Here is a 27,874-nt window from a genome sequence, read left to right on the forward strand (position 1 = left end):
GCGCGCGTGAGAGCGTCTTCATTCTTTAGACGTATTTTGCGACGAACGGACGTTCGTAGTGTTGCGTTCCAGCAGGTAAAAAAAATCGGCCGACCGGACGTTGGGAGTTCCGCGGTCCATCGGAGATAATTCTGTCGACCGGACTTAAGTAGTTTCGCGGTCCATCGGGGAAAATTCGGCTGACCGGAAAATGGAAGGACACGGTCACCACACTTATCTTCGGACAGATAGGCCTATTTCGTCTGTGACTTACAGACTTCTTCAGTGTCAAGTGCTCGACATAGTGTGCTTGACAGCGGACCTGCTCCTCTATCCATCGCACTATGCTTGACGGAGGTCAGACGCACGGTTTAAGAGAACAATCGATTTTTGCGTGTCAAAAATTCCGATTTTCAACTGTACGAACGTATTGAGGGATTTGCACAAAAGTGCACGCGACCTATCGTTTCCAAAAGGTACGGCCACGGTTTTCACTCCCTGTTTACTTCATCCTTATGGGAAATAACATTGCGACGTTTTCTACGGCGCGGCTGTTTCTTTCGAAAACGATAGACCGCGTGAACTTTTTGAAACATTTTCAACGACCGCGCGGTGTTTACGTTTCAAGAAATCTGACAATAGGCCATATGAATAAAGCTGAGTAAATACTCTTTACTCAGATCTCTGTGATGTTTCACAGAGATTTGCTCCACGGCTTCACAAAGATTTAGTATTGACTGGTGTGCTGAATATGATACACCGCGCGGCCTTTGTAATGTTCCAAACGCGCATTTGCACGAAATTCCACGCGGCAAATCCTCTTGGAAAGGAACAGCCGCACTTGAGGAAACGCCGCAATGTTATCTCCCATAAGAATAGAGTAAAAGGGAAGCAAAAAACCTCGAAAAAACGCGGCTGTTCCTTTCCTCAGGGATTTGCCGCGTGTACTTTTGGGCAAATGCGCTAATAAAGAGTATTTCTGGAGCTCGATTTGAATAGGTCGTATGTGCTTTTGTCGATATAAAATTCGATCAGTTTATTTTAGTCATTGTAGCAATATGGCAGATATTTTGCCAACTTTTAATGATGGAACAGAAAGCCTGTTTTGTGAGGATTCTGCTGTGTGTATCAACTTTGCTCAATTTCAACGGTTTTCGCTATAATAAGTGAATCCAACTGATCGAATTTTTAATCGACAAAAGCACATACGACCTATTCAAATCGAGCTCCAGATTTACAGTCAGGTCTTTTTTTACGCGGTTTTCATTTACGCGACCGCGTAAAAAAAACTCCATACAACAAAAAAATTCATCGTCTTATTTTTGCATGATTCGTCGAGAAATGGTGAGACTTTTTACGCGGTTTTTCGAATTTTGAACTGAGTTTTTTTACGCGGTACGTATCCCCCGCGTAAGAAAACCTGGCTGTACTCAACTTTATTCATACGGCCTAATAAATATACGCATGCATATGAACAACATGGCTTTTCAAATGTTACGCTAATTTGTTATACTACCACAGTTGATCGTCCTAGGTTGGTTGGAGTCCATAGTATGCATACTAAACTGAGGGCTAACCTCACTTACCACGTGTTGATAAACATATTCAGTTCCAAGTCTCTGAAACCACGAGCACGCGAAAAAGGATGCGCAGAAAAACGTCAAAAGGTTGCCGGACTACCGAAAAAAAGTTGTGATTTTTAGTGCGGAGTAATTTTGGACAAATTTCATCAGAATTTGTATGTTAAATTGGTTTAAAACTCGATAAAACCATGCCGAAAGAACAGTTCCGCGAGGCAGATGTCATCAAAAAGATGTAAGTACAGAGAAATAACGAAATTAACACATTTTTTTTACCGCTGTTTTGGTTGGTTGCAGCTCCCACGTTTCTTTCGGCATCGACAGTGCGGAGTTGATTCAGCAGGAGGCGCATCTGCATGTTGTGGCGAAGAACCTATACAATCAGGATGCCAATCGGACGCCGGTTACGTACGGTGTGCTGGACCGTCGGATGGGTGTCAGCCAGAAGGACGCAACGTGCGACACCTGCAAGAAGGGCCTAAACGATTGCGTTGGCCACTTTGGTTATATCGACTTGGCGCTGCCGGTGTTCCACGTAGGGCACTTCCGAGCGACTATTACGATTCTGCAATCGATTTGTAAGGTTTGCTCTCGGGTAATGCTTAAGGAGGACGAGAAGAAACAGTTCAGTGCCCGGTTGATGAATCCGAATCTCTCGTACCTGGCGAAGAAATCGATTCACAGTCAGGTGCTGAAGAAGGCAAAGAAGAACACCAAGTGTCCATACTGCGGAAGCCTGAATGGACCGGTCAAGAAAGGGGCGGGTCTGATGAAGATCGTTCACGAGCCGTTCCGTGGCAAGAAGGCGACGGATCCTTTGGTGACCAACGCGTTGGAAGTGATGATGGGGGCCATCGAGGGAAACCGGGAGCTGTCGCAGACGATCGGGCCATCGTCGCTGATGAAGGAGCTGAATCCGGTCGAGGTGCTGGATTTGTTTAAGAACATACCCAAAAGCGACATTCCTTTGCTGGGAATGACCTCGCCGGAGTCGAATCCGGCGGATCTGATTGTGACGAGGGTGTTTGTCCCTCCGGTTTGCATCCGACCATCGGTGGTTTCTGAGGTCAAGGCTGGCACCACGGAGGATGATTTGACGATGAAGCAGAGTGAGATTTTGCTGATTAGTGATGTCATTGCCAAGCATATGATGTCCGGTGGAAAGATCGAGTTGATTCAGGAGGACTGGGATTACTTGCAGTTGCACTGTGCACTGTACTTCAATAGTGAGCTGTCCGGAATTCCGTTGTCACTGATGGTACGCTTTCAAGAAAGACATTGATAAACAAATATATCAAGGGTAATCTCTTACAATTTCAGCCTAAAAAACCGACACGCGGTATTGTGCAGCGTTTGAAGGGCAAGCAGGGTCGGTTCCGAGGTAATCTGTCGGGAAAGCGAGTTGATTTCTCCGCTCGTACTGTAATTTCGCCAGATCCCAATTTGATGATTCATCAAGTGGGAGTGCCCGATCGGGTGGCTAAGATTCTCACATTCCCGGAACGGGTGAACACGGCCAACATCAATGTGAGACCGACCAACTTTCCCTAACTTGAACCAGTTACAATAGACACACGTTTTCCTTTCAGAAAATGCGCCAGTTGATTAAAAACGGAACCGAGAAGCATCCCGGTGCAAACTACGTTCAGCAGAAGGGAAGTGCCTTCAAAAAGTATTTGGCCTACGGTAATCGGGACAAAGTGGCTCAGGATCTGAAATGTGGAGACATCGTTGAGCGCCACTTGATGGACGGTGACGTGGTGCTGTTCAATCGTCAGCCCAGCTTGCACAAGCTCAGTATCATGTGTCACGTGGCCAAGGTGCAACCGCAGCGTACGTTCCGCTTCAACGAGTGTGCCTGTACGCCGTACAATGCCGATTTCGACGGGGATGAAATGAACTTGCATCTACCGCAGACAGAAGAGGCCCGAGCTGAAGCTTTGGTGCTGATGGGGGTGAGTAGATAGTTTGCTTTATCTACAAATCTCCTAATATCATCGATGAAAACCTACTCTTTTCAGAACAAATCCAATCTGGTAACGCCTCGTAATGGTGAGCTACTGATTGCTGCCACCCAGGATTTCATTACCGGAGGTTACCTCCTGACGCAAAAAGACCAGTTCCTGACCCGTGAACAGGTGATGCAGCTGGCCGCATGCATGCTCTCTGGCCCGGACGCCAACATGGAGATCGATCTTCCCAAACCGGCCATCATCAAACCGCGCAAAATGTGGACAGGGAAGCAGATTTTCAGTTTGATTCTCAAGCCAAACAAGGACTGCATAGTGAATGCCAATCTGTCCACCAAGGGTCGCAACTACACGGCCGGAAAGGACATGTGCGTCAAGGACTCCTGGGTCGTGATCCGGAATTCGCAACTCATGTGCGGTGCCATGGACAAGGGAACGATGGGTTCCGGTACCAAGAACTGCATTTTTTATGTGATTCTCAGAGATTTCGGCGAAGAATACGCCATTCGTTCTATGTGGCGTCTGGCTCGAATGGCCTCGTACTTCATGATGAACCATGGTTTCTCGTTTGGTATCGGTGATGTGACTCCCAGTCGAAAACTTCTGGAAGAGAAGCAGAAGCTGCTGGAAAATGGTTACCGTCGGTGTGACGAGTACATTGCCGAAATGAAGAAGGGAACCCTACAATGTCAACCGGGTTGTACGGCCGAACAAACGCTGGAAGCGGTTATGTTGAAGGAATTGTCCAGCATTCGAGAACTGGCCGCGAAGGCGTGCTTCCGAGAATTGCATCCGACCAACAGTGCTCTGATTATGGCCCAGTCCGGTTCGAAGGGATCGAATATTAACATTTCGCAAATGATTGCTTGCGTCGGACAGCAGGCCATCAACGGCAAGCGAGTTCCGAACGGGTTTGAGGACCGTGCTCTGCCACATTTTGAGAAGTTCTGTTAGTAGTTGTGTTTCAATTTTATTCTTCAGATTTTCTAATAAAAAATCTACTATTTCAGCGAAAATCCCAGCGGCCCGAGGCTTCGTCCAGAATAGTTTCTACTCGGGTCTCACGCCGACCGAGTTCTTCTTCCACACCATGGCCGGTCGTGAGGGTCTGGTCGATACGGCTGTCAAAACAGCCGAAACCGGTTACCTGCAGCGACGGTTGGTAAAATGTTTGGAGGATCTAGTTGTTCAATACGATGGCACCGTCCGCAATGCGATTGGTGAGGTTGTCGAATTCACCTATGGTGCGGATGGGCTGGATCCCGTGTACATGGAGATCAAGAACAAACCGGTGGACATCGATCGGCAGTTTATGCACGTTCGCAGTGTGTATCCGTGCCGGAATGAAGCTCCGCTTAGCGGTAACGAAATCGTTCCGGTAGCCGAGGAAATACTTAAAAAGTCTGATTTCGAAGACTGTCGAGTTGATTTCCGGAATGAATGCCTGTTAGTATATGATCCATGTACCGTTCCCCAAAATAAAACATCCTAACTTCCCTCTCAATTCCAGCGAGTTCCTCTCCAAGTTCGGCCAAAGACTGGACAAGATTCAAAAGCGCTATCGTCACTGCTCGAAAGTGACCCTTGAGGTCGAACGAACCACTCGAGGCCAGCTGGAAGCGTTCCTCACCCAGGTGCGCAACAAGTACAACAAAGCAGTCACCGAGCCGGGAACGGCCGTTGGAGCGCTGGCCGCCCAAAGTATCGGTGAACCCGGTACTCAGATGACGCTGAAAACGTTCCATTTTGCCGGTGTCGCCTCGATGAACATCACCCAGGGTGTACCGCGTATTGTCGAAATTATCAACGCTACCAAAGCGATTTCCACTCCGATCATTACGGCGGAAATCGAAGACAACACCAGCATGGAGTTTGCCCGGAAGGTGAAGGCCAGGATTGAGAAAACGACACTCGGTGAGATTTCGTCGTACATCGAGGAGGCGTACAAGTCGGACGATTGTTTCCTGCTGATCAAGCTGGATTTGGACCGAATCCGGGTGCTGGGGTTGGAGGTCAACGCGGAGACTATTCGATATTCGTGAGTATACGTTCCGTTGTTCATTTTTTCAGTCCAACATCTTTACAAAGATAAGACTTAGTCAGTAATTCTATGCCACCACAATTCAGTTTGTGGCTGCTTCTGCTTCGGGCTTGGTGGTCTAGTGGCTACCGCTTCTGATTCATATGCAGAAGGTCATGGGTTCAATCTCTGGCCCGTCCCTTTCATCCTACTTTGTATCTTTCTATCCACTTTCTCTCTCTCTCTCTCTTCTCCACATTATACAACTCATGTATATTCACAGGGCCGGATCTAAGGGGGCCCCCACAAAAACATTTTTTGGTTGCTAACATTAACTTTATTTTTCATATTGCTCAAGTACTGTTCGAAAATAAGGAAAAACATTTTTGGTCATCTCTCCGAGGGGCCTCCACATCCGCTCGGGCCCCGGGCCCCCACAATCCTTAATCCGGGCCTGTATATTCATATGTTCATAGCCATCGCTAGAACCAGAAACGAATTGGAAAAAAGTCGTTTCCCTCCCTTCCATTTTCCATTCACAGCACAGTGTATGTAACATAACGCCTACAAGTTATGCAACCAAAGCGTGCTGTGCCGCTTGACCATATCCACCTTATTCACCACACAATCTATCACCTTACGAACACTATAAATAACCTCCAATCCATGGATCGCATCACCGACCCAACGGTGACTCCCAGATCTCCCATCCTTTCCATCTAACAAATACCCCAGTTCGTGCTGATTGTGGGGATGCAGAGGTGATCTCGGTCTTTAGTAGCAACAACCAGCACACTCTAACATTCCTTTCCCTTCCCAACTGACTATAAGGACTTGGTCGGCGCCGTTATTGATCCAAAATGTATGAGCTGCTTAAATTGCACTTTGAGAATAAGTGGAGTGTCCCAGCCCTTATTCATTTGGATCTCAGTGCAATTGGAACCAGCTCAGATCAATCACGGAGTAGCAACCATTGACATGTATAGTCAGATTTGATCGATCTTTTCATTTTCGAGAACGTGCTACACTCTTTTCCATTGAGGCGAAACTGGAAGCATTTCCTCATTTTTTTTTGTTCTTTGATTTTTTTATAAAATAACGAAGCAATATTTTCAAAATCGGTTTTCGTACACATGTAGAGTAAGGATCAAGGTATCTCCTGAATTTTTTCCAGGTGGAAAATGTTTTTCGTTTTTGCAGAAACCATTTTTTTGTTAAATTTTGTTTTTTCCATCTCAAAAAAAAAAAAATAAGGAGATACCTTGATCCATACTTTACATGTGCACGTAAACCGATTTTGAAAATATTACTTCGTTATTTTATTAAAAAAAATCGAAAACCAAAAAGTGAGGAAATGGATCCAGTTTTGCGTTAATATCAACCTTGTCTGTTGTGTTCCACGTCGTCCAAATTTCTTGTAAACACGATTTTTGCAAAATTGTTAACCGTACCAACCGACCAAATGTATTCTTTCGGCTTTGGCAACGTTCTAAATGCATGGTTGGCCGTACAATGCTGCGACCAGCTGTGACCTCGTGGTTCATCCTTCGCCCCACACATCATGCCACACTGCCAAAGATTACCAAAGTACTTTACTTTCGACGCATTCACCATCAGTCCGATTCTTGCTGCTTCACGTTTCAGGCCGGTGTACAGTTCTGCCATCGTTCCTAATGTTTTAGAATAATATCCATGTCATCCGCAAAACAGACAAATTGACCGGATTTCGTAAAAATCGTAAAAAGTTTTTTTTATATCGCCCATCGTCGCTTTGATCAGTTTAGTGAGTGGGCTTCCCAGAAACTCGTACGCCAATTGGTAGACGACGAACAGGTTTTGGGACCTGCTATTCGCGGCATTTTTGGAAGATATGGTGAAGGTATGGTGAAGATCTGGTCGGTTGTCGAGCGGCCGTCGACGATACCAGTTTGATGACTTTCCACAAACTTATTGACTTTAAGTAAACAATAAGAATATCAATAATGCCTACTCTGCTGATGCTCGGGAGGACACTACCGCAGCGCTTGGCTATCTGCGGATGAAAGTTCAACCTTCATGCGGTAGTGTGCGTTACGGATTTTATGCGGATACCAAAACATACGCACACCACCTTCTTTTATGACAAATCACGAACGAACAATGTTACAGAGAGCTTCCACCATGATACGCTTGAAGAGCGCTACTTGTCTTGTCGCTTGACGTTTACATAGAAAAAGGCAAGAGATGATATTCTTTGTATTTTTATTCTTTGCTTTGAGTGAAGTTCTCACATTCCAACTTGTCACCCTGTAGCCGGCACTGGCCGATCCGGGAATAAATCATGCGGCTTAAGCGCCACTCCGTTAGGAGACCGCACGACAAGTTCTAAATTTGCCCGGTTGAGACTCTTCAGGGCGAGTCCATTTAAAATTCCCAAAGAAAGTAGGATCGAGCCAGCGCATCTACTTCCTACACCTGAACTGGGGTGATTACCCTACGCAACAACATAATCCGATACACTACAAAACCATTCCTCCAAAGAACGCAGTAAGACGACACCCATACCTAAATGCCACGCGACATCAGTTATCGCGAGCTATTTATCATCACTGGCGGTTCCACTACTTCTCGCTAGAGGCGCTACCAGTGTGGAAGGGGATACGCAAGACCCAACAGTCAAATTGCGCCACGCAAACAACATCTACTACAAATACGCGAAGCAACGGGACAACATTTCAATAATCTAAAGAACTTTCACACGACGGAATCTACAAACACACTATTATGGTAGAAAACTAAACACATTTATTCGGTAATAACCCACAACGAACTATTTATTCTATAATCCTATTCATTTTCCGTATTCTCAGGTATTCCTTCTTCAATCCTGCTCTCCTGTGCCTGTGCGTTTGTATTCCATTCCTATCTACCTATCTCTGTCATGTGCTCTATTCGTGCTATTACTCCATTCACTTTCTATCCTCCTCGATGATGCGACAAGCAGCAGCGGCAAGCTTGCTACACCCGGGTGTCTCACACAATAGGGTTGGGTGGGTCGATCTTAAATTACGTGCGCACGATTTTGTATGATTGTTGCCACTCAACCTTACATCAACGGACGCTGTAGTGACTAGACGTCCAAATTAATCTCGACCTTATGGTCGGCAAAAAACTGTCCTCCGAGGCGTCCTCACCGGACGCCCCACTCCATAAAAAAGACGATGCAAAAAGGAGATGACTCACCGCGCAGCTACGGGGTTTTTGCTGACCTTCTGGGCGTTTCTGCGCTCCTGTTGTGTCGCGTCGATGAAGGCGATCGTTCGACGCTTGGAGACACGTGTACCCCCGACTGCCCCGTGGAAGGGGGGGGGGGGGGTGCGAATCCTCGGCTGACCTTCTAAACGGGCCTGGCAAGTGGCAGTTGACGACCACAGAAATTCGCTCTAAACGGCGTGTTGACGAGCCGCTTCTTTCGGCGGGGTTTATTCGCCGGCAAGTTCCGTACCGAACAGCAGGAAGCGTCGCTGGGAAAGAAAATAGCCGCGGGCTATTCAAGCACCATTAGCACATGCACGAGGTTTCTTCAACGAGCACAATGACAATGAACACATTACCTGATGATCCTATTGAGGTAAACGCACAAACCCTAAGCACTTCTCTCCTAATTCGAACGTGAAACTAGGAACTAACAAAAGAACTATTAAATTACAGAAATATAACCACGTTACTGTTACCTACAATTAACGACCTTTTCAACGAACTACCAAACGACACTTCAACACTAATCTGCGGATCGAACGAAAGTAAAATGGAACCGTGATCCTCAGATTAGGGAAGGTGCCATCGAACGAACTCACGAAAGTTCGGTATTTCCTACGAACTTCTTCGAAATAGTTCGGTAGTGTAACGGCCTACGTTGAAGGCTCGCTCAGTTTTGGGTTCGATCGCGACTCTTTCTTCCCCGACTTTCTCCGGAAATTCCAAATGTACTTGACCTTCGGTAATCTCCTTCGCGGCCGATTGAAGGCCGATTGACGTCACTTGAAGCTTTTAAACGTCAAGCTTATTATCTAACCTCCGGCGCACTGATGGTAAGATTAGATCAGTTTGAGTGGTATTTCTGGTCAATTTCTATAATTCTGTTAAGCAGCATGGAGCAAAGGCTACAACCCTTCTTGTAGATGTTCGGTCTCCCAAGTCTGGACTTTTAGCGGGTACAGACAGGAGGCCAACTTTTCAGGGCCCACTTTGATGGGTTCAGCTTCGATACAATCCTTTTACTTATTGTTCTTGAGTTGCTGGATGGCAATCTTAACTTGAGTTGTCAGTTGTTATTGTGCACTCGCCACCGTCGGACGCGTCTGGGTCAGCAGTGGATACCGCAGGTAGTTTTTGTTTGCGGTTGTCTGTGCGTTTTGTTCGATCTATCGTACGACTCTGCACAAAGAGTAAATCGAAATGAGTGGAGATATAATGTCGAACACGGTGAAATTTGATTTCCCACTCGGTTCTCCGAGCCCGACTTAAGGCGAATTCGCTGGATTTCTTGAAGGTCTTAACACAAACTTAATGTGCATGGAAACGGTGTACAAAATGGGAACAGACAGAAGCCTATGCATCAAGTTCCAGTCGGAAACTGCAATGAAGGAGGCACTGCGTCGGCACCAGGAGGCGGTTAAATTCTGCTATTCCAGTGGAAGAACAGTGATGGTGTACATGTTAGCTGCAGGAAAAAAAAATCAATATGTCCGAGTTTTTTATGTTCCCCCGGAGATATATATTCCTTTTTTTTTATATTCCTTGTTGGGTATCTAAGTCACTGCGACCAGTTGATAGATCTATTGTGACTCCCCCGGAGATAGTAGATGCCGAAATATCTGGAGCGCTTGGAAAGTATGGGAAAATTCAACGGATGGTGCGGGAAAAATTCCCATCAGACCTTGGCATGGATCACCTGTACACTGGTGTGCGGGGAGTATATATGGAGATTGAAAATGAAATCCCGCCGGCATTGGATATTGGTAAATGGAGAGCGAAGGTGTACTACGAAGGCCTCAAGGAAAAGTGCTTCGCGTGCCAACAAGAAGGACATCGTAGGAAGTTTTGTCCAACAGTGAAACAAAAGGGGAAGCAGAGTCAGGCCAATCGTCAGCAAACATATGCTGGGGTAGTGGAAGCAGGTGCAATAGCGCTGCTGAACGAAACGGAAACTAATAATGAGGATGTAATAGACATATCGGAAGAAGAACCAACAGCGGAAAAAGGAAATGAAGCAGTAACGGAAATAGTATCAGCGACACCAACGGAGTTTGTAACTGGAATCGAGACGGAAATGGATGAAGAACAATTAAGACAGTTCGACGCAGCGATGGAGCAACAGGGTTTGCCTAATTTTCGAGAGAACATCGCCAAGATGTCCGAGTTAATTGACCAATTTCCTAGTAGCAGCAAAGATCAGGCGAGTCAACGGCGTGCACAATTTGCAACATCTGCGTCGATGGAGACGCGTCCCAAAAAATCCGCGCGTAGGAGTTTTAAATAACAAATTTTGAATTGTATTCTCTACTGATAACACAGTTAAAAGATTGCTGCTCCGTAATGCCTAAAGGCGCCTGAGCCTATTAAATAAATGTTAAGTAAAAAAAATCTTAACTTCCCTCCAGTAGCGTAGCCAGAAATTGTCTCTGGGAGGGGTTTTCAACGGTCAGTGATACTTTTTTTGATTTGACACGTACATTTTGTAAACTGTAATGAGCAATTGTATTTGTAGCTTGAAATGGCGTCGTGAAGCGATTTATACTGAAAATTTGTTCCACAAATTTTGGCTCGGAAGGGGGGGGGGGGGGTTGGGGGAGTTGGTTTAGGCCTAACAATTACACCAAATCCGACTTTTCGTTCTGCGAATAAGCCAACTGTATAACAGTGATTGTAGTTTTGCTAACATTCCGAAATAAGTTGGTGGAAAGGCTCTTTTGACAAGTAAGGGGTTTGTTCAGCTTTTACTTTTCTTTGAATGGTCCAGTCAACAGATGGATTTTTCTCGTCCCATGCCCTGTGGAAAACGGTCTGCAATTAGCATATTTTTGGTAGTTGTCAGTCAGCATTTGGAAAGCAGCATTAGCTTTATGCCAAAGTTGATTGCTGACCTTTGCAGACTTTTCTAAAGTTGCACATGTTTTTCTAATAGCTGCTAAAGTAGCTCTATGTTCGAAAGGAAGGCATCCACCCAAGTATTCTGGTCACTTTTGGTTTCTCTAGCTCCGTATCGTTCAGAAGGATTTTGGCTGTCTCTAGGTGCCATGTGTGATGGCGGTTTAGCTTGCAGCAATGCATAGTAGATGACTTGGATGGTGATAACACAAACCCGATGCTAGTGGCCCATTTTTCTACCAAGGAGACAGCTTCAAGAGACTTCAAGTCTGTTTCTTAGGTATCCAAACACGTTTTCCTGTAGCTACTAGTATTATGTCGTCAGCGTAAAGGAAGTCGTGTACATTTTTCGGAACAACTGCAAACAGGGAATTCATGGCTAAAAGGAACCCGAATAAAAAAAAACAATAGAAAAACCGAACGTTGTATTGTAACAGTACCGTCTACCCCCGTTGGTTTGACCTCATCTAATCTGAACACTTTTTAATTTGACCCCCTCTAATCTGCACATCGTTCAAACTAAAAACGGTTCAAACGTCAGTCTGCTCATGGAACGGGGTGAAACGGAACGCAGAATCAAAACAAAACAACTAAAAGAGTTACCATCAGTGTGTTTTTCGACGTCCACAGGGTTACTAGAAGTTCAAATTAAAAAATGAACCCCGTTCGTTTGCATGAGGTGTCGTTCAAACCAACGGGGGTAGACGGTACTATTTAAAACCATATTTTTACAATAGACACCACTGTAAAAATAAAAATACAAAAACAATAAAATGTAATGTAGAACCCAATACAGTAAATTGTAAATAAGATTTTTACAATATACTATACGGGTGGTTAAGTATCGTAACAATATAAAAAAATATTTTTCTCCATATATATTTTTTTGCAAAACCATACATTATATTGTAAATGAATTGTTATAAATACTGATACGTGGGTTTTAATAAACCGTACATTGTATGGTACACATATGGTTTCAAACAATAAAATGTACCATAAATATATTGTTTTTAATTGTAGTTTCACTACTGGTTATACATTTAATCAAATGGTTTTGGAATGGTTCTCTTTTGTTATGTTGTATTGGTTTACATTACATAAACCATATAATGTTATATTATCTTGTCATTTTCCTCCTGTTAATGGGAGGCTTACTAGCATTATGAGAATGCGCTTTGGGAATTTTCCAGAGCGTTTTGGATAACCCTTCATATTGGATCGCCCACGTCTAAGTCTGAGTCGAGGTCTGAGTAGTCTCTGATTGCATTAACAGTTGAAGCTTAGGCTCCCATGCCCCACCAGCCAGATAACTGGGTTTCGCAAACTAACCATTATTTGTGGCAACACTTTGAGCGGCATGATGGAACTATGCCGAGCGCGCTAAGTATTATTAGACCACTAATGTAGTTGCATGAAGTGGGTGACGTGGTGTGGTGACCTGTAATGAACACATCTATATACCTTGGAGATTAGGTTAATATTTACTCCAAATGGGTAATTTAGACTTCAGAGTGTTTAACCTGTCAGAGTAGGTGTGGTGAATAGTGGTACAACAGGAGAACGAGTAAGACACGGATAGACGAGTCGGACGTTGGTTGCGGGTTATCTGGAAGACGCGGAAGTTCCCGAAGATCGTGGCCAGTAGAGTGTCACAGTGGCAACTGGGATGGGATTCTTTGAATTGGTGAGGTGGCTGATGAAAAAGTTCTGTTTTATGGCGTGGACAGAAGGCGTGCAACGAAATGGGTTGGTGATGAGACAGCAAGAGGCGGCTTAATGGAGTATTCAGCTTGCAGAGAGTGGATCGGAACTTGATCGGAACTCCAAAACTGTTGCTGGTGTGGTTGGTTTTGTTTGACGAAAGGCGAGAGAGGTGATTGTTTTCTGTAGCTGATGTTTTTTTGTCCTGTGAGCGACAAGTAGTTTGCTCTTGAAGAATAAATTGAAATAAAGCAGATGGTGCAGAATGTACAGCTCCCGGAGAGCGAAATCAAAAAGATGGCCCCGGAGGCCGGGATCGTTCTGATGGCTGGTGCGAAGCACAGCATTGCTCCCGGAGAGCGTAAAATAAAGGTTGTCCCGGAGACCGTAACCTATAAAAGCGGCAAGTGCACGGCACAGCGCAGCTCTCGGAGGGCGTACCAAATAGATCGACTGATACGTTGTATAGCGAAACTCTTAAAAAAAATGGGGAAACGCCTTGACGGAGCCTGAGTGCTGCCGCCTGGCGGAAGTCGAATGACAAACGTGAAAAAAAAACGAGACAAAACACGTTGTTTATACTTTTTCACGCAAACAATGATAGATACAAATGGATAGAGGCTTGCATCAAAAACATAACCTCATCGAATTCTCATACAATTTGTAAACATTGCCCTCAAATTTATTTTTTTTAAGGGCAAGGACGGCTTTATGGACCGACGCCGAAGGAAAGAAAGAGAAGAAGACAGTGATGACGTCAGCGTGCAAGCGCTTCTTTCCCATTGGATCCAATAGTCCATTTTATGAGCCGATTTTATGGATGAACATTTGACAGGAGGTGGCGTTCTAGCCCGTGAAAATCAATATATCAACATTGTTGTCACTTCGTAAAATAGCTCAACGACAAAACGGTTGGTGCATAGGCAAGGCATACAGACGAAAACTTCAAACACCTTCAAGCATTGACGCTGTACTGTGAACGTATTAAAGCACTGATTTGTAGATTTGGCTAGATGTGCCAATAAGTGTTTAAATTGTAACGAAAATCATCCAGTGTTGAAAACATTGGAATTAGTCAAATGAGCATTTGGTTATAATGATGTGTCTATGTGAAAAAAATGGAAAAATGACACGGGGGCTACTAAACCACCCGAGAAACGACCACATTAAGAATCCATTGTTGAAAGGTGAAAGGTGGGTAGTAAATATGTACATTGAGACGTGAGTTTATCTATTATTTATCTTGATTATCCAAGAATGGATAGTGAATGGTGATGCATAGCACTGAGTATTTCAAAGATAGCTGTATAATGTTCGGTCGATATAGCCGAAGCGGTAAACGTCCGGGTATTCAACAATACCATTCCTGAGGGTGTAGTGTGTCGTGATCAATTTCCGGTATCTACGTGACTATCATAATTGCAACACAATCTATAAATGGGTAATGGTTATTTGGCCATCCAGATACATAGAATTAAATAAAATCCTTTTAACATTATAAAAAAAAGAAACTCAAGCTTATGCAAGTGCTTATCAAGGTGCTCAAAGAACACTTATTTGAGAAGCGGTCACTATTATTGTTGGTACGTAATGCTGAAGAGAAGATGAATAATAAATATGCAGTGTATTTGGTCCTAGAAAATGTACATTGCTAGAGGTATCAGCTGCATAATTGAGATGCTGAACGTGATAGCAGTGATAGAATTGGCATTGACGGATGTGTATACAAGTATGCGACAGATTATAATTGTAAACTATTTGTAAAACAAGTGTTGCAGGAGAATGCAATGAAAAAAAACAATACGATGCGTATTTGTTTTGAATCGGTTTGCTAAGCCGCATTGCTTAAGATTTGATAGTTTACCCTTGTTGACGCAAAGGATGGAAAAGGACTTCCCAAATCATTTTTGGGCGGAGAAGCTGAAAGTATTATAAAGTACTATGTGCAAATGAAAAGTATACAAGGTTATGCGGTTACATTGAAAAATTGAAAACAGGAAACAAATAAGAAAAAATAAGAGAAACATAATGTGGAGTAACGATTCATTCAGCGGTATCTGAAAAGTTGTGAGTTGAGATCTTCATAGTTGATAAAACAAACTGAAGACTATGAGACAATGGATCATTGAAGCCGACTTTTCCGCTACTCACCGCATCAAAACAAAAGCGCCACCGTATATGGACGCTAACACAGTGACAGCAGTCGAGTTACGTCAAACACACAAGGCTACGGTGGCGCTATCTGTTCATTTCAAAGCGGCCGTTTTAGTTATTTTAGTGATCCATTAACGGGATCCTAAAAAGAGAGAGATATATGCAAATGGCACAAGGCATCTCACGTGAATGTATGGCGTGAGCTGTTAAAGATAACAACCACTTGAATATTTATAATGATATTCCATTACAATGTGGTTTAACGGACGCTACTGATAAAGCTTTGATTAAGGAAAAACAAATCTTGGACAAAGGGAGATGTGGTGACCTGTAATGAACACATCTATATACCTTGGAGATTAGGTTAATATTTACTCCAAATGGGTAATTTAGACTTCAGAGTGTTTAACCTGTCAGAGTAGGTGTGGTGAATAGTGGTACAACAGGAGAACGAGTAAGACACGGATAGACGAGTCGGACGTTGGTTGCGGGTTATCTGGAAGACGCGGAAGTTCCCGAAGATCGTGGCCAGTAGAGTGTCACACGTGGTACATAAGTATCATTACAGCGTGCTTAACGGTTATTGCAATATTGAGGCTCCAGTTTGACTGAAGTATGAAATAAGTTAAAAAGTGAAGACGAACTTATATCAGAAGTCGTTTCAGTGTCCAGTCCAGTCCGTATGTTAAAATGTCAAAGATAAATCGCATTTAATTCGGTTGTGGTACAAGCAGGGTACGAAAAACGGATCACGCCGAAAAACAAACGCTTTGTCCTAAGCGGTGCATGTCGGTAACAAAGGCGCTCCGCAACAAACGCATGTCAAACGATGAGAGCAATAAAACAAATATCGCTTGCCGTGCGTGTGCCGATATTTCGGCGTTTCTGCTGAAATTTTCGACCCACATCATCGAATTCATGAGCATTTGGATGAATTAAGACTCTTGCCATCCTCAGAGTCGAGTTTCAGTTGTAAAACAATGCGAAAATCACGATGTGAATAGAACAAGACAAATATTCCTACCGTTTTTGTTGTGAACAAACTCGGGAGCGATTTTGTCATTATCTGCTAACGAAAAAACAAAGCGTTGTTGCCGTGCCTTCTTTGTTGCCTATTTTTCGCTTGCGGTGCCATATTTTGCGTACACTGGGTACAAGGCAATTTAACATGAGAGAAGAAGAGAAAGAATCGTGTTGATCTCATCCACTGATTTACGGTAATCTGGCCTTCGTCTTTCCGGGTTGACCTACATTCGTATTCCTCTCATCGCACTCTACATACCTAGTCCACCATATCTCTTAAATATGCAGTCCTTAGGACACCTGGTTTACCACTTTATTTAAACATTTTATTTAAATAGATGTTTCAACTTATTCACTTTTTTCTCTTTCATTTCCTTTGCAACAAAAATGTCACGAACATCAACAAAACAAAGCACGGAAAAAATCATAAACTGAATAAATAATTAAAAATGCATGAAAAAAGATTGTTTCGGAATAGTGAATGGTTCAAACGTAAGAAAAACAGCATAATATATTGTTACATAAAGATCGGATGTAAATGTATAGTAGCTACCAATGTGCACAGCTTTTAGCGAACCATTCCATTACAATACACTATATTGTAGCTGGTACACTGTATGGTACAGGAATGGTTTTCACCAAATACCCTATGGTTAGTTTTTATCCGGGAAGAGCGATACTGATAACACAGAGCCCTGAGGAACTCCATTCTGCAGTTGTTTCGATTTTGATAAAACACCGGCGAAACTGACCCTTGCTGATCGATGCTGTAGTTCTGAATGTAGATTTGATGCTGTAGCTTTCGAAAGCTATTAGAGCAAAGTGTGGCAAAAGTTCGAGTGGGGCTAGAGTTTCTTTTGATGTTTTTGAACTCAATTTAAATTAATTCTTTCGGGTGTCAAGATTGTTCGAAGCCTTTTTGAATAAGAGTCTTTCACTCCAAAAATTATGAATTATGAAAATTGACCAATATTACAAAAAATTATGACAAAATGTTGGTTTTTGATCAAAAAATTATAATATGCGATGGTCCTTCCAACGCATGGAATGGAATAATAATGAAATCGTATTTGATATTTTATTTTGGGGCGTAACAAGGTATGTTTTGAAGATGCTTTAGCAAGTATAACTTTTGCAAAAAAGATTTGGAAAACATACTTTACACATAGTGGGGAAAGTTCGAATTGTGGAGCAAGAGTTCGAGTCATGTGGCAACTTTAGGTAAAAACCTGAAATTCTGCAAAATATACATATTATCCAAGGAGAATGACATATCCATTTCTAACGGGAATATTCGCATTTATCCGTTTCTAACCGTCGCTAACCGCTGCTAACTGAGCAGCAGTTAAACGCGGTTAAGGTGAAACGGGACGCCGTGTTATTTTTCCTATCTTGCCTCTCTTTCTAACAATTTGCCTCGCGGTTTTGAAGATGGTAATCTCGAGTTCTATTGCACTGAAGATGATGAAAAACAATCAGCATGGGCAGTGCAAGTGAGCATACACAATGATAGGTTTTTGTTGCAAAATATGAAGTAGAATCTGAGATTACCATCTTAGTAGCAACAGAGCAATGGCGGATATTTACCCGACCGTCCCGTCCGCCCTTAACGACGGTTAGCAACGGATAAATGCGGATTTTTGTGGTTAGCAAAGGAAGTGTCATTCCCCCTGATATTATCCCTAAAAAATGATGGAATTAGTGAGAAAATTCGATAAAAGTTTAAAAAAAAAGTTGTTTTGTCTGAATTTGACGGAAAACTACTAATTTTTGGTGTAGTAATTTGGGTAAAATCCAGATTGAACTTTAAAGTGTATTCCAGTTCTAACATCAAAATTTTTATTGGTTTCTGGTATTCCTTTTTTTTTTTGAGGAGTGACCAGGTGGAGCTGCAGGACAGCTAATAGCAAAGCCTGGACCCTTTCCCAACTTTCCCCCTACTAGGACCAATACTCACGATGGACTAGACGATGTCGTCAACTTGAGCAAAGTGTGTAGTAATTAGCATTGAGTCGTAGTAGTTTTTAAAAATACTGTTTTAACTTATCCCATCGCACTAATGTTTTGATCGAATGGAAGCTCCACAGATGATTTGATAATTGAACAATATTTCAAGAATCGAAAATCTCCGAGGTCACTGGACAACATTCAGAGAGAAAAAAAGCTGTCTATGTTAACGCCTTCAGAGTATTATTTTTTTTAAGAAATATACAAAGAGCAAAAAAATGTGTCGTAGGTAGTTTTTAAAGAATTGATATTTCTGAAAATTATTCAGAGACAGCTACCAGAGCTAGCGTTTTTAGCCGATATGGGCAACTAGTTTTTCTGACAGCTTCCCCAAATAATAATCAGATAATATCCTCAGTTATTTTGTAATACATTCTGAAAATTATTTCAAGCTGATTACCAATAGTGTCAATAACCGATGTTAGTTATTGACAGCACCAGCATCATCTCGAAATATTTCTCATATTATTGTTAGATAACACTTTTTGAGCTTCCATTCGATGTAAAGAAATTAGTCAAACCCTATATGTCAAAATATAGTCTATAATGTATCAAATTGTGTTCCTAATTTCGCTAGTCGTCTTCTGCATATCTGTGATCATCTCAGTCTAAATATTATATCCACCGTAACCCTTTACATTGTCAACCGTCCTAAGTCCTAAAGAAACATGTAACTAAATTCCTGCTTTTTTTGGTCAGTGTTATAATACCGTCTAAGACATAAAACAAAAAAAGTTCAGTCAACTGATTTTTGTCAAAAATAAAAATGATAATGATTATTTGTCAACTTTTATATATTCATCTCTGCAAAACCTATAAAAATAAGAAATACATATATAAACTCCTAAAATCAACAGTTTTATCTTTATCTAATCAGTCCGTAATTTTCTAATTGTAATGAAACTAATCTGTAAGGCTGTAAGTCAACTTATCCTAGCGTACCCTGTCCTGTGTACTAACGAATTCAAGTAATGAATGATGAGTGTAACGCAGAGACCTCCTCTACCCACTCTTGCGTTACGTTAAATTTAACAATTATTGTTAAATTTGAGAAAATTCAAAGAATGCAAAGATTAGGTCTATGCAAGCTGAGTTATAATTTGCTGAATTATTTTTGACTTGTGATAAATGCACAACGGATACTCCTTTGGTTCCCATTAGCACTTACGGCGATTCCTTCACTTGCGCTCAACTCGAAACTAGATATATCTAGCTCAAAGTCCAAGCGGTGGTGAATGAACTGGCGCTAAAGTGCTAATGGGTTAAGCCCTCCCATCGCGTCAAGATCGAATATCCAGGGGGAGGGAAATTTTAATTGGTTTCTGGTATTCCTATTACCAAACTGTCAAAATAGTGTGATAGGGTTTGCGAATTTCCACAAACACTACATAGATTCGAACTCTTGCCCCAGTGGTTGGGCAAGAGTTCGAATAAGACACACATACATACAAAAAGTGTTGCAACTGAAAAGACATTTGGCGTAACTTTGTTTAGCAAAGTTTTAGCTCATGGATGGTAGAATCACCATACGGTATTCATTTAAGAACAAATAAATGAATCTGCTTCGATTTTTTGAAAAAAAAAAAAATGAATTTTCAACTAGGGTCGAACTTTTGCCCCACCTTACACTAACGAATCTGTTCATTCTGTTTCCAAGGTTACTTTCTATTTATAATAGTCTCTAAGATGTTCCTATGCCAGACTTGGTTAAAAACCTTTTTAATGTCTAAGGTTACAATTTCGCAGTGCTGTCCTATTTTTGCGGCATTTGTGATGATTTCATCGAGTTCGCAAAGTAGCTTGTGGTCCCTTTTCCTTTACCGAACGCGAACTGGCGTGGATGCAGTTTTCCTTGCTTTCTAGGAAGTCCATTAAACGACGGTTGACCATTATTTCCACTGTTTTTGAGACACAGCTAGTCCATGAGATGGGGTGAAATCCGTGTGCGTCGTTGGTAGACTCTCCTGGCTTCGGGATAGGGATTATAATGCTTTCTTTCCAACTTACTGGTTTGTCTCCAGTAGCCCAAATATGGTTGAGAGCCTCAAGAAGATTCACTTTGCAGTGGAAAGGGAGATGCTTTATCATAGGATAGCCTATGTTGTCCGCGTCGGTTGATGTTCCGTTCACACTTTCCAGTGCACGACATAGCTCTTGCATGGAAAAAGGTTGATCCAAAGAGGAAGCTTCTCTTGATTCAAGGTTCAGCTCAATATCTTCTCTAACTCGTTTTTTTCGTGGAAATTTCTCGGAGTATCCTGTGTCAGCCGACGTAGAGACAAAATATTCAATGAGATAGTCTGCTATCACAGTGGGATTGCTATGTTGTGCTCTGCATTGATAACGATCCCAGGCCTCTTATTACGCCGCTTTACGGTAAAGCTTGTTGTAACTTTGCCATTTTTCCGAAGTACTGGATTTAGACGTGAATATTTCTTGAAAACCCTTCCAGGTGCTAGCCTTGGCTTCCTCATTCACTTTTCTGGCTTCGCGTTTCGACTCGTTAAACTGCTGTTTGATTGACTCTTTGGTAGGATTACCATCTTCCAATTTACGTAATTTTCGTAACGCTTCCCCTCGTTTCTTTACCGCCTGCTCTACATCACGATTCCACCATGTCTGACATTTCTTACCAGGGATACCTTTGGTTCTAGGGATGGATTCCGAAATATTTTTTTAGAGGGTAGGTGTCTTTAGCAAAGTTGTAGAACATGTAATTTTAAGTAACTTTGCTAAAGACATATAGCTTGGACTTCATTTTTTGGGTGAAAATATAAAAGTTTTAAAAAACAACCTTAAAATCCGTTTTTTTTAACTTTTCCATCGTTATATAGTAAAATTTCAACGTGATATGTTCTACAAATTTGTAGATACTACTGAAATACACTATCCTTCCGAAGACACCAACTCTGTAAAATTAAAAATTGCTCCAATAAACATTTTTTTTTAAAAATTTATCACTTTTTTCACTATTGAATATTTTTTGAATAGGCACTTTTTGGCAGCCGTGCTGTCAAAATTTCAATACTTTATTATGTCCAGAATAGATCAAAATTAACTTAACAATCGGGTCTGATAAGGCACTTTGATATCTGTTGATATTTTATAGTCATTTTCAAAGATAGGTAATATTCACAACCTTTGATCGAAAAGAACGGTCATTATCATTCGGCGGAGTTAGTCGTTTTGGTATGTGTTTATTTAGTTTCCATTTGTTTTTGCCGTAAGTGTCCAAAAAATATTGGCGCGTTGCTGTGTCCAAAATATGTTGGTTCCCCTATTTCTGTTCGATGCATCGAACCATGGTTGACTTGGTTCACTGTTTTGGGAGTTAGATCTTGATCTTACCTCCACGTCGTCGATGTATTTCTCCATGTTTTTGTTTGCGGCTTCCAATTTGCTGATCCTTTCGTCTCGTTGGTTTTGTTTTCCAAAATTCCTTGATTTGTTTCTCCTTTTCTACGTTTTCGGTGATAAGATCGTTGAGTCGTTTTTCCAGGGCCTGCGTAACATGCGCTAGATTGTTTTTGAGCTCCTCTATTTTTTTCTGCTTCTCCGTTAACTGTGCTGTTAATAATGCACTTACTCGTATTTGATCTAGCCGCGGTTGGACAGTAATTTGTGCGTAACTGCCAGCGATTAGGGAAATAATCGATAAAAAGTCAGATGCTGATATTTTTTGTTCATTCCTCCAGGATCTGCACATCCAAGCTGAAGCTTAAACAAGAGAACGTTGAAGTTTACGGCCCCTCGTTGATCATTATCCGGCCGGATCCCTCGAAGCATAGTCACGCCCTGAACGCCGAGCTGCAACGGTTGCTCACAGCCATTCCCAACGTAGTGGTTGCCGGTCTACCGCAAGTGTCCCGTGCCGTTATAGCCGTGGACGACTCGCGGGGTCCCCCAACGTACAAACTGTGCGTCGAAGGTTACGGCCTGCGCGATGTGATGGCAACCTACGGGGTCGTGGGCGCCCGGACCAAGAGTAACAACATCTTGGAGGTGTACGTAACGCTTGGAATCGAAGCTGCCCGGACGACGATCATGAACGAAATTACCGACGTCATGGAGGGTCACGGCATGAGTGTGGACCATCGGCACATTATGCTGCTGGCCAGTCAGATGACTTCGCGGGGTGAGGTGCTGGGCATCACCCGCCACGGGTTGGCAAAGATGCGGGAGTCTGTGTTCAATTTGGCTTCGGTAAGTTGGAAATTTATATCTTTTTCCCGGAAAGTATAACTATTATTTTTATTATTTGCAGTTCGAGAAAACGGCCGACCACCTGTTCGACGCGGCTTACTACGGCCAAACAGATTCAATCGATGGAGTTTCGGAACGAATCATTCTTGGAATGCCGGCGGCCATCGGCACGGGACTGTTCAAACTGATCCACAACCACACGGACACCCGACTCGAGGAAGTTGTTGAACCGATATTCAACGCCACGTGACGTTGGCCTTCGTTGTTCTAGTTTTTAGAGTAATACGAAAATATTTATTGTAATATTGATGTTTCTATTCCTACAATGTAGAAATGAACGAGCACTATGAGAAAAAAAAATGTGGAAATATATGATAGTTTTCAGATGAGATAAACTAAACCTACGCAAAAAAATACAATAGTATTCAATCATTGAAGCTTTCCGCTGCAGAGTTTCTCCATGATCTCGTGGTTGTAGGTTGAGTGTAGCATCAAGCCCAAAACTCCGGCGCGTGATGCCATCGCTTGACGGACCTGGCGTTCCTGCTCGACCAGCTCGTCCATTTTTAGCCACTGTCGCACACGCTCCAGATCGATTTCCGCCCGTCGAATCTTCTCCCAGACGTAGTGCTTGAAGCACGATTTCTTCGGGGCCCTGTGGATTAAAATGGATGGATTATGAAGATACTTTAACAATAGCTTAGCTCTAACATGATATTCTACTTACCGGCAAAACTCCCCAGTCAATTGGAACACATTCTTAACCAGGGGACATCCACACACATCCGTGTCATTAATCTTCGGATCCTTACAATGTTCCGGGCAGAGCACTCTCAATCGTTTGCAGTACGTCTTACTGGCGGGGTTATAGAAATCGCAAAACATCGAATTACCCTCGATTCGGGTTTTGAAAATACTACCAAAGCTGGCTTGGCTCTCGTACTTGTTGAAGCACTTCTCCATGTGGCGGATGGCCGTTTTGGAATGGATTTCGTGCCCACATGTTATGCAGTACATGGACATTTCGTCCTCCACGTCGTTGCTGTCGAGAGCGTTCGGATCGAGAGTGCACCTCTTGGCGCGGTCCACCAGCAGATCCAATTCGGCGTGACGTTTGTCCAGTTCGGCGAGGGTTGCTCTTACGATGGTCTGTTTAGTCCGGATTGCTTCAAGGGCTTTCTTATTCTGCTCCTCGCATATTGCTGGACTGAGAGACCATTCCTGGATTCTCTGCGGAAGCACCTGGTAGATTCTGGTAGTTGCCAGTTTCATTCCACAGGTGTCCGAACAGTACTTGGACTGTGGCCGAGCCGTCATGATGCAACCGGGTCCATAGCATTGCCGATCGCCTTCTAGGGCAGGATTTACCAGCACTTCCGGCGTTAGCGATCGCTTCCGTTTCTTGTTCCTGGAAGCGGATTTCAGTTCCCGATCCTTCTTCCTGCTGACCGTATTGGTGCAGACTCGCATTTCACACCGCTGCTTCTTGCCTCCGTCCTGGTACCCAAGACAAGCATCACAATGCCCGCAGTTGGGTGTTTTGCAACCTTCGCACTGGCCGCATCGTTTCTCCGACTTGCCGGCACTCTTCTCTTTAGTTTTCTTCTTCTTCTCGTCGGCATTGGGTGCGAGTGCTTGCACCGGTACCAGGCGGAACACCGTCTGCAGCGAAGGATCTTCCTCCTTGCAGCGCTGACAGTAATACTGCTTGATGTGCTTGGCTTCCTTCTCGGTCACATTGATGCAATCCCCGTGATACCACTCCTCGCAGGCATCGCATCCGCTAAGGAAGAAAAATTAAAATAGTTAAAGCAAACAATATTGATTGTAACTGTTCTAACAACTTACATCATGAACCGGGACGAGTCCGATGACCTGCAGATGCAGTAAGCCTGGCCATCCTGTTTCAAGATTGTTGCGATCTTGCTTTTCCGCTCCGGCAGATCGAACTCCTTGGCAATTTCTTCCTTCTGTAAAAAAACATCAACCAAAATGGTAACTTCCAACGGGTGACCAATTCCGACCAGTAGCTTACCGATTTCTTGCTCTTTTTCTTCGGTTCCGACATCGCGAACCGTGCGAAAATCGTGAAAAACTTTTGTGATTTTCCGTGCCGATTGTTTACAAACTCGGAATTTTACGTCAAAAGTGCGGAACAGAAGCCACCTGGAACGAGAGTGACGTTTCTCTCACGCGTGCGAAGAAAGTTCAAGGCCAAGGGGTAACTTTGCTCACCACCAACGATGCACTTTAATGCAACATCACAGTTGATTTACGCAGAAAAGTACCAGCAACCACTCCCCCGGTGCGAAATGCACTTTTTGACATTTCTCTTTCGCCTTTATCCTGTTTACAAATACGACGAGAGCATGCATGCGAATGTCGGTTTCGCTCGCACTTCGTTCAACCGAAATTTTGTGAATAGTTTTTCAATTATTTTACCGGTAAATTTAGTGCTAAAATCATGAAATTTTCAACAACCAACGCCAAATGCGCGTCCTACGTGGGAAAACATACGTTGTTCATCGGAACCCACACGGGATCGTTCAAAAGTAAGTCCGCTAATTTTGCCCTTTGGTGGGGCGCGAACACGTGCGCACTAATGTTGATGTTTTGATTCCCTTTCCCGCCCGGGCAGAGTTGGAACCGTTCCAGGATCAGCCGTACCGCCAGTCGAATCTGCAGCAAATCTCCGTTCTGGATAAAACGTCCAAGGTGACGTGCTTGGCTTTTGGCAACAAGGAGCAAACGGAAATCCTTCTCGGTAGGGCCAATCACTTTGTGAAGGTGTTCGACTGCAACAGCGAGGATAACACCTCAAGCTTCGAGGTTGGCGGAGAGGTCGTCGGTTTGGGGAGGTCCAATGGGTAAGATTCTTTGACGCTAAGACGCTTTTTCGGATCAGCAAATTTATGGTTCATTTTTTCCAACCATTTCCAACAGCTGTATCGTAGCGGGAACCTCCGACGGGACGGTCAAAATCGTCAAGTCAGAATCGGTCGAATTCTCCACTGGAGACAATATGTGCAAGCTACGCGTTTGCCAGGAGGACCCCAACCTGATAGTAACCGGTGGAAAGGGCCTCAAACATATAGTAAAAGTTTGGGATCTGGAACAACAGAAGGTAACCTTCGCAGCGAAAAACGTTAAGAAGGACATGTTAGACCTAGAACAACCCGTTTGGGAGAACGACGTGGTCTTCCTGGACAAGAACACAGTGGCATCCTGTTCGCGGCATGGCTACGTACGGGTGTACGACTTGCGTGGCCAACAGCGTCGCCCAGTCCAAGGCTACGCCCCGCCGGAAGGTAACGATGATCAGCTTTCGTTCACCTGTTTGACCAGCCACGACGGGTATCTGTACGCCGGAACGACAACCATTGGAGCCCGCGTTTTCGACATCCGTCGCATGAAGGATCACATTCACGTGTACAAAGGTTTTACCGGAACGGTCACGAGTATAGATGTGGACTCGACCGGAAGCTACATTTTCACGTCCTGTCTGGATAGGTATGTCCGCGCTCACAACACCCAGAAAACGGCCATGGTGTACCAGTGCTACGTAAAGTCCAAACCAACGCAGATACTGTGCACAGACTACAAGGAACAGGTTACTGAGGAGGACGACGATGACTTGGTGCTCGTCGAGGATGCTAAGGAAGAGGACGTCGATTCGGAATACGAGGACATGTTTGCTAAAATGCAAACCGTGAGGTAAGATTTATTTCTATAATTCAAGTGTAGAAGATACTGAAGATTTCTCTTTTTCAGCGATAAAGTTGCATCCAAGAAGAGGAAACTTGACACCGTTCAGGATGAAGGAGCGAAAAAGAAAGCACCCAAGAAGAAAGGAAAGAAGGTCAAATAAAAGCTTGGAGAGGTAAGTCAATAAAACAAGTTTTCCTTTGGTAGAACAAAAGAAAAGCCGTAATAGCTATAGACGATTACCTATAGACAAATTTCCCCCGAAAACCGTTCCCCAGATGGAATGGGACTGCATAAATTAAAAATGTGCATAAATTAAAGAAAGGCATAAAAAGAGGAAAATTTACGCATAAATTAAGTTTGGGCTTCAATGAGGGAGTCTAGTTTGCGTAAACAGGTCTCGCTCCTGGACATTTAAGGTTGGGCTAAGGGGGTTTTCGGAAAGTTCCCAGAGAATCCAAAAAAGGGGGTTCCAGAGGCGTTTTATGAAATTGTTTTGAGGAGCATTCCAAGGGGTATCTGTCAAAATTTGTTGGAGTTTTAATTGGATTACTTGGAATTCAGGGGCGTTTCAAACGTATTAAAGGGGTTTCAGGGACGTTTCAAATGGCTTTTGGGCTTGAATAGCCCAAAGGATCTCAGGAGTCTTTAAAATGTGTTGCAAAGGATTTGAAGAGTGTTTCAAGGTATTTCAGTTGTTTCAGAGTAATTTAAAGCGTTTCAGAGTGTTTCAGGAACATTTCAAGGGCGTTCCTAGAGGTTTTGGGAGCGTTTGATAGCATTTGAGGGGCGTTTTAATAAGATTACGAAGGTTTCAGGGGTGTTTCGAAGAATTTTAGGTCAGGGTCGTGTCAGGGGGTTTCAAGAATACCTTTAAATCGAAGAGTATTTCAGGGGCATTTCAAACATATGTGATGGGGTTTCTAAATATCTTCTGAAACTTCCTGAAATGCCGCCAAGATCCCCCTAAAACCCCCTCGGACCCTGTGCCTTCCGATAAGCCGAGCGGACTGTATTTTTGGGGAAACTCGGAACCGAAATAAAAATGCGTCCGATTTACACGAGTTCAACTATGGTTATGATTTTATTCGAGAAAAATACATGTGTTGTGTATGTGTGAGGGTATTGTCTTCCAGCGCAGAGCTGGTAGCGGTAGTTGGATTCTGCAACAGGGGGTTCGGCTTCTCTCCTAACATCTTCCCGGCGTTGAAATACGTTTCAACCTTACTGGCCATCCAGAGGCAGCAGGCATACCTCCGTTATAGCCCGTTTGTATTCGCCCTTCGAAGTCTTCACGGTTACGACTCTGGTTACGCCGTCTTTACCAGGGTGTAATTGCGTAATCCGTCCGAGCGGCCACTGGAAAGGTGGCGCGCTTTGGTCAATCATCAGTACCAGAG

General features: G+C 43.3%; 3 protein-coding genes across 3 annotated transcripts; 2 read left to right on the forward strand and 1 right to left on the reverse strand.

Moving 5' to 3' along the window:
* The first annotated feature begins 1,646 nt into the window (after positions 1-1,646).
* Positions 1,647-23,212, forward strand: LOC109413591 (DNA-directed RNA polymerase III subunit RPC1-like). The gene is made up of 9 exons (XM_029865531.2): positions 1,647-1,794; positions 1,857-2,817; positions 2,880-3,086; positions 3,149-3,514; positions 3,581-4,478; positions 4,540-4,975; positions 5,040-5,567; positions 22,262-22,769; positions 22,831-23,212. Exons 1-9 carry the CDS (start codon positions 1,751-1,753, stop codon positions 23,017-23,019), a joined length of 4,137 nt encoding a protein of 1,378 aa, XP_029721391.2. The 5' UTR covers positions 1,647-1,750; the 3' UTR covers positions 23,020-23,212.
* Positions 23,124-24,964, reverse strand: LOC109401252 (CXXC-type zinc finger protein 1-like). The gene is made up of 4 exons (XM_062842597.1): positions 24,805-24,964; positions 24,618-24,739; positions 23,497-24,552; positions 23,124-23,424 (listed from the first exon to the last, which is right to left on the reverse strand). Exons 1-4 carry the CDS (start codon positions 24,835-24,837, stop codon positions 23,199-23,201), a joined length of 1,437 nt encoding a protein of 478 aa, XP_062698581.1. The 5' UTR covers positions 24,838-24,964; the 3' UTR covers positions 23,124-23,198.
* A 151-nt stretch (positions 24,965-25,115) lies between these two features.
* LOC109413595 (WD repeat-containing protein 74) lies at positions 25,116-26,686 on the forward strand. The gene is made up of 4 exons (XM_019687286.3): positions 25,116-25,321; positions 25,408-25,636; positions 25,713-26,483; positions 26,541-26,686. The coding sequence occupies exons 1-4, from the start codon at positions 25,234-25,236 to the stop codon at positions 26,635-26,637; spliced, it is 1,185 nt and encodes a 394-aa protein (XP_019542831.3). The 5' UTR covers positions 25,116-25,233; the 3' UTR covers positions 26,638-26,686.
* Positions 26,687-27,874: the final 1,188 nt, after the last annotated feature.

The sequence above is a fragment of the Aedes albopictus genome, chromosome 3 (assembly GCF_035046485.1).
Source record: "Aedes albopictus strain Foshan chromosome 3, AalbF5, whole genome shotgun sequence".
NCBI classification, from domain to species: Eukaryota; Metazoa; Arthropoda; class Insecta; order Diptera; family Culicidae; genus Aedes; species Aedes albopictus.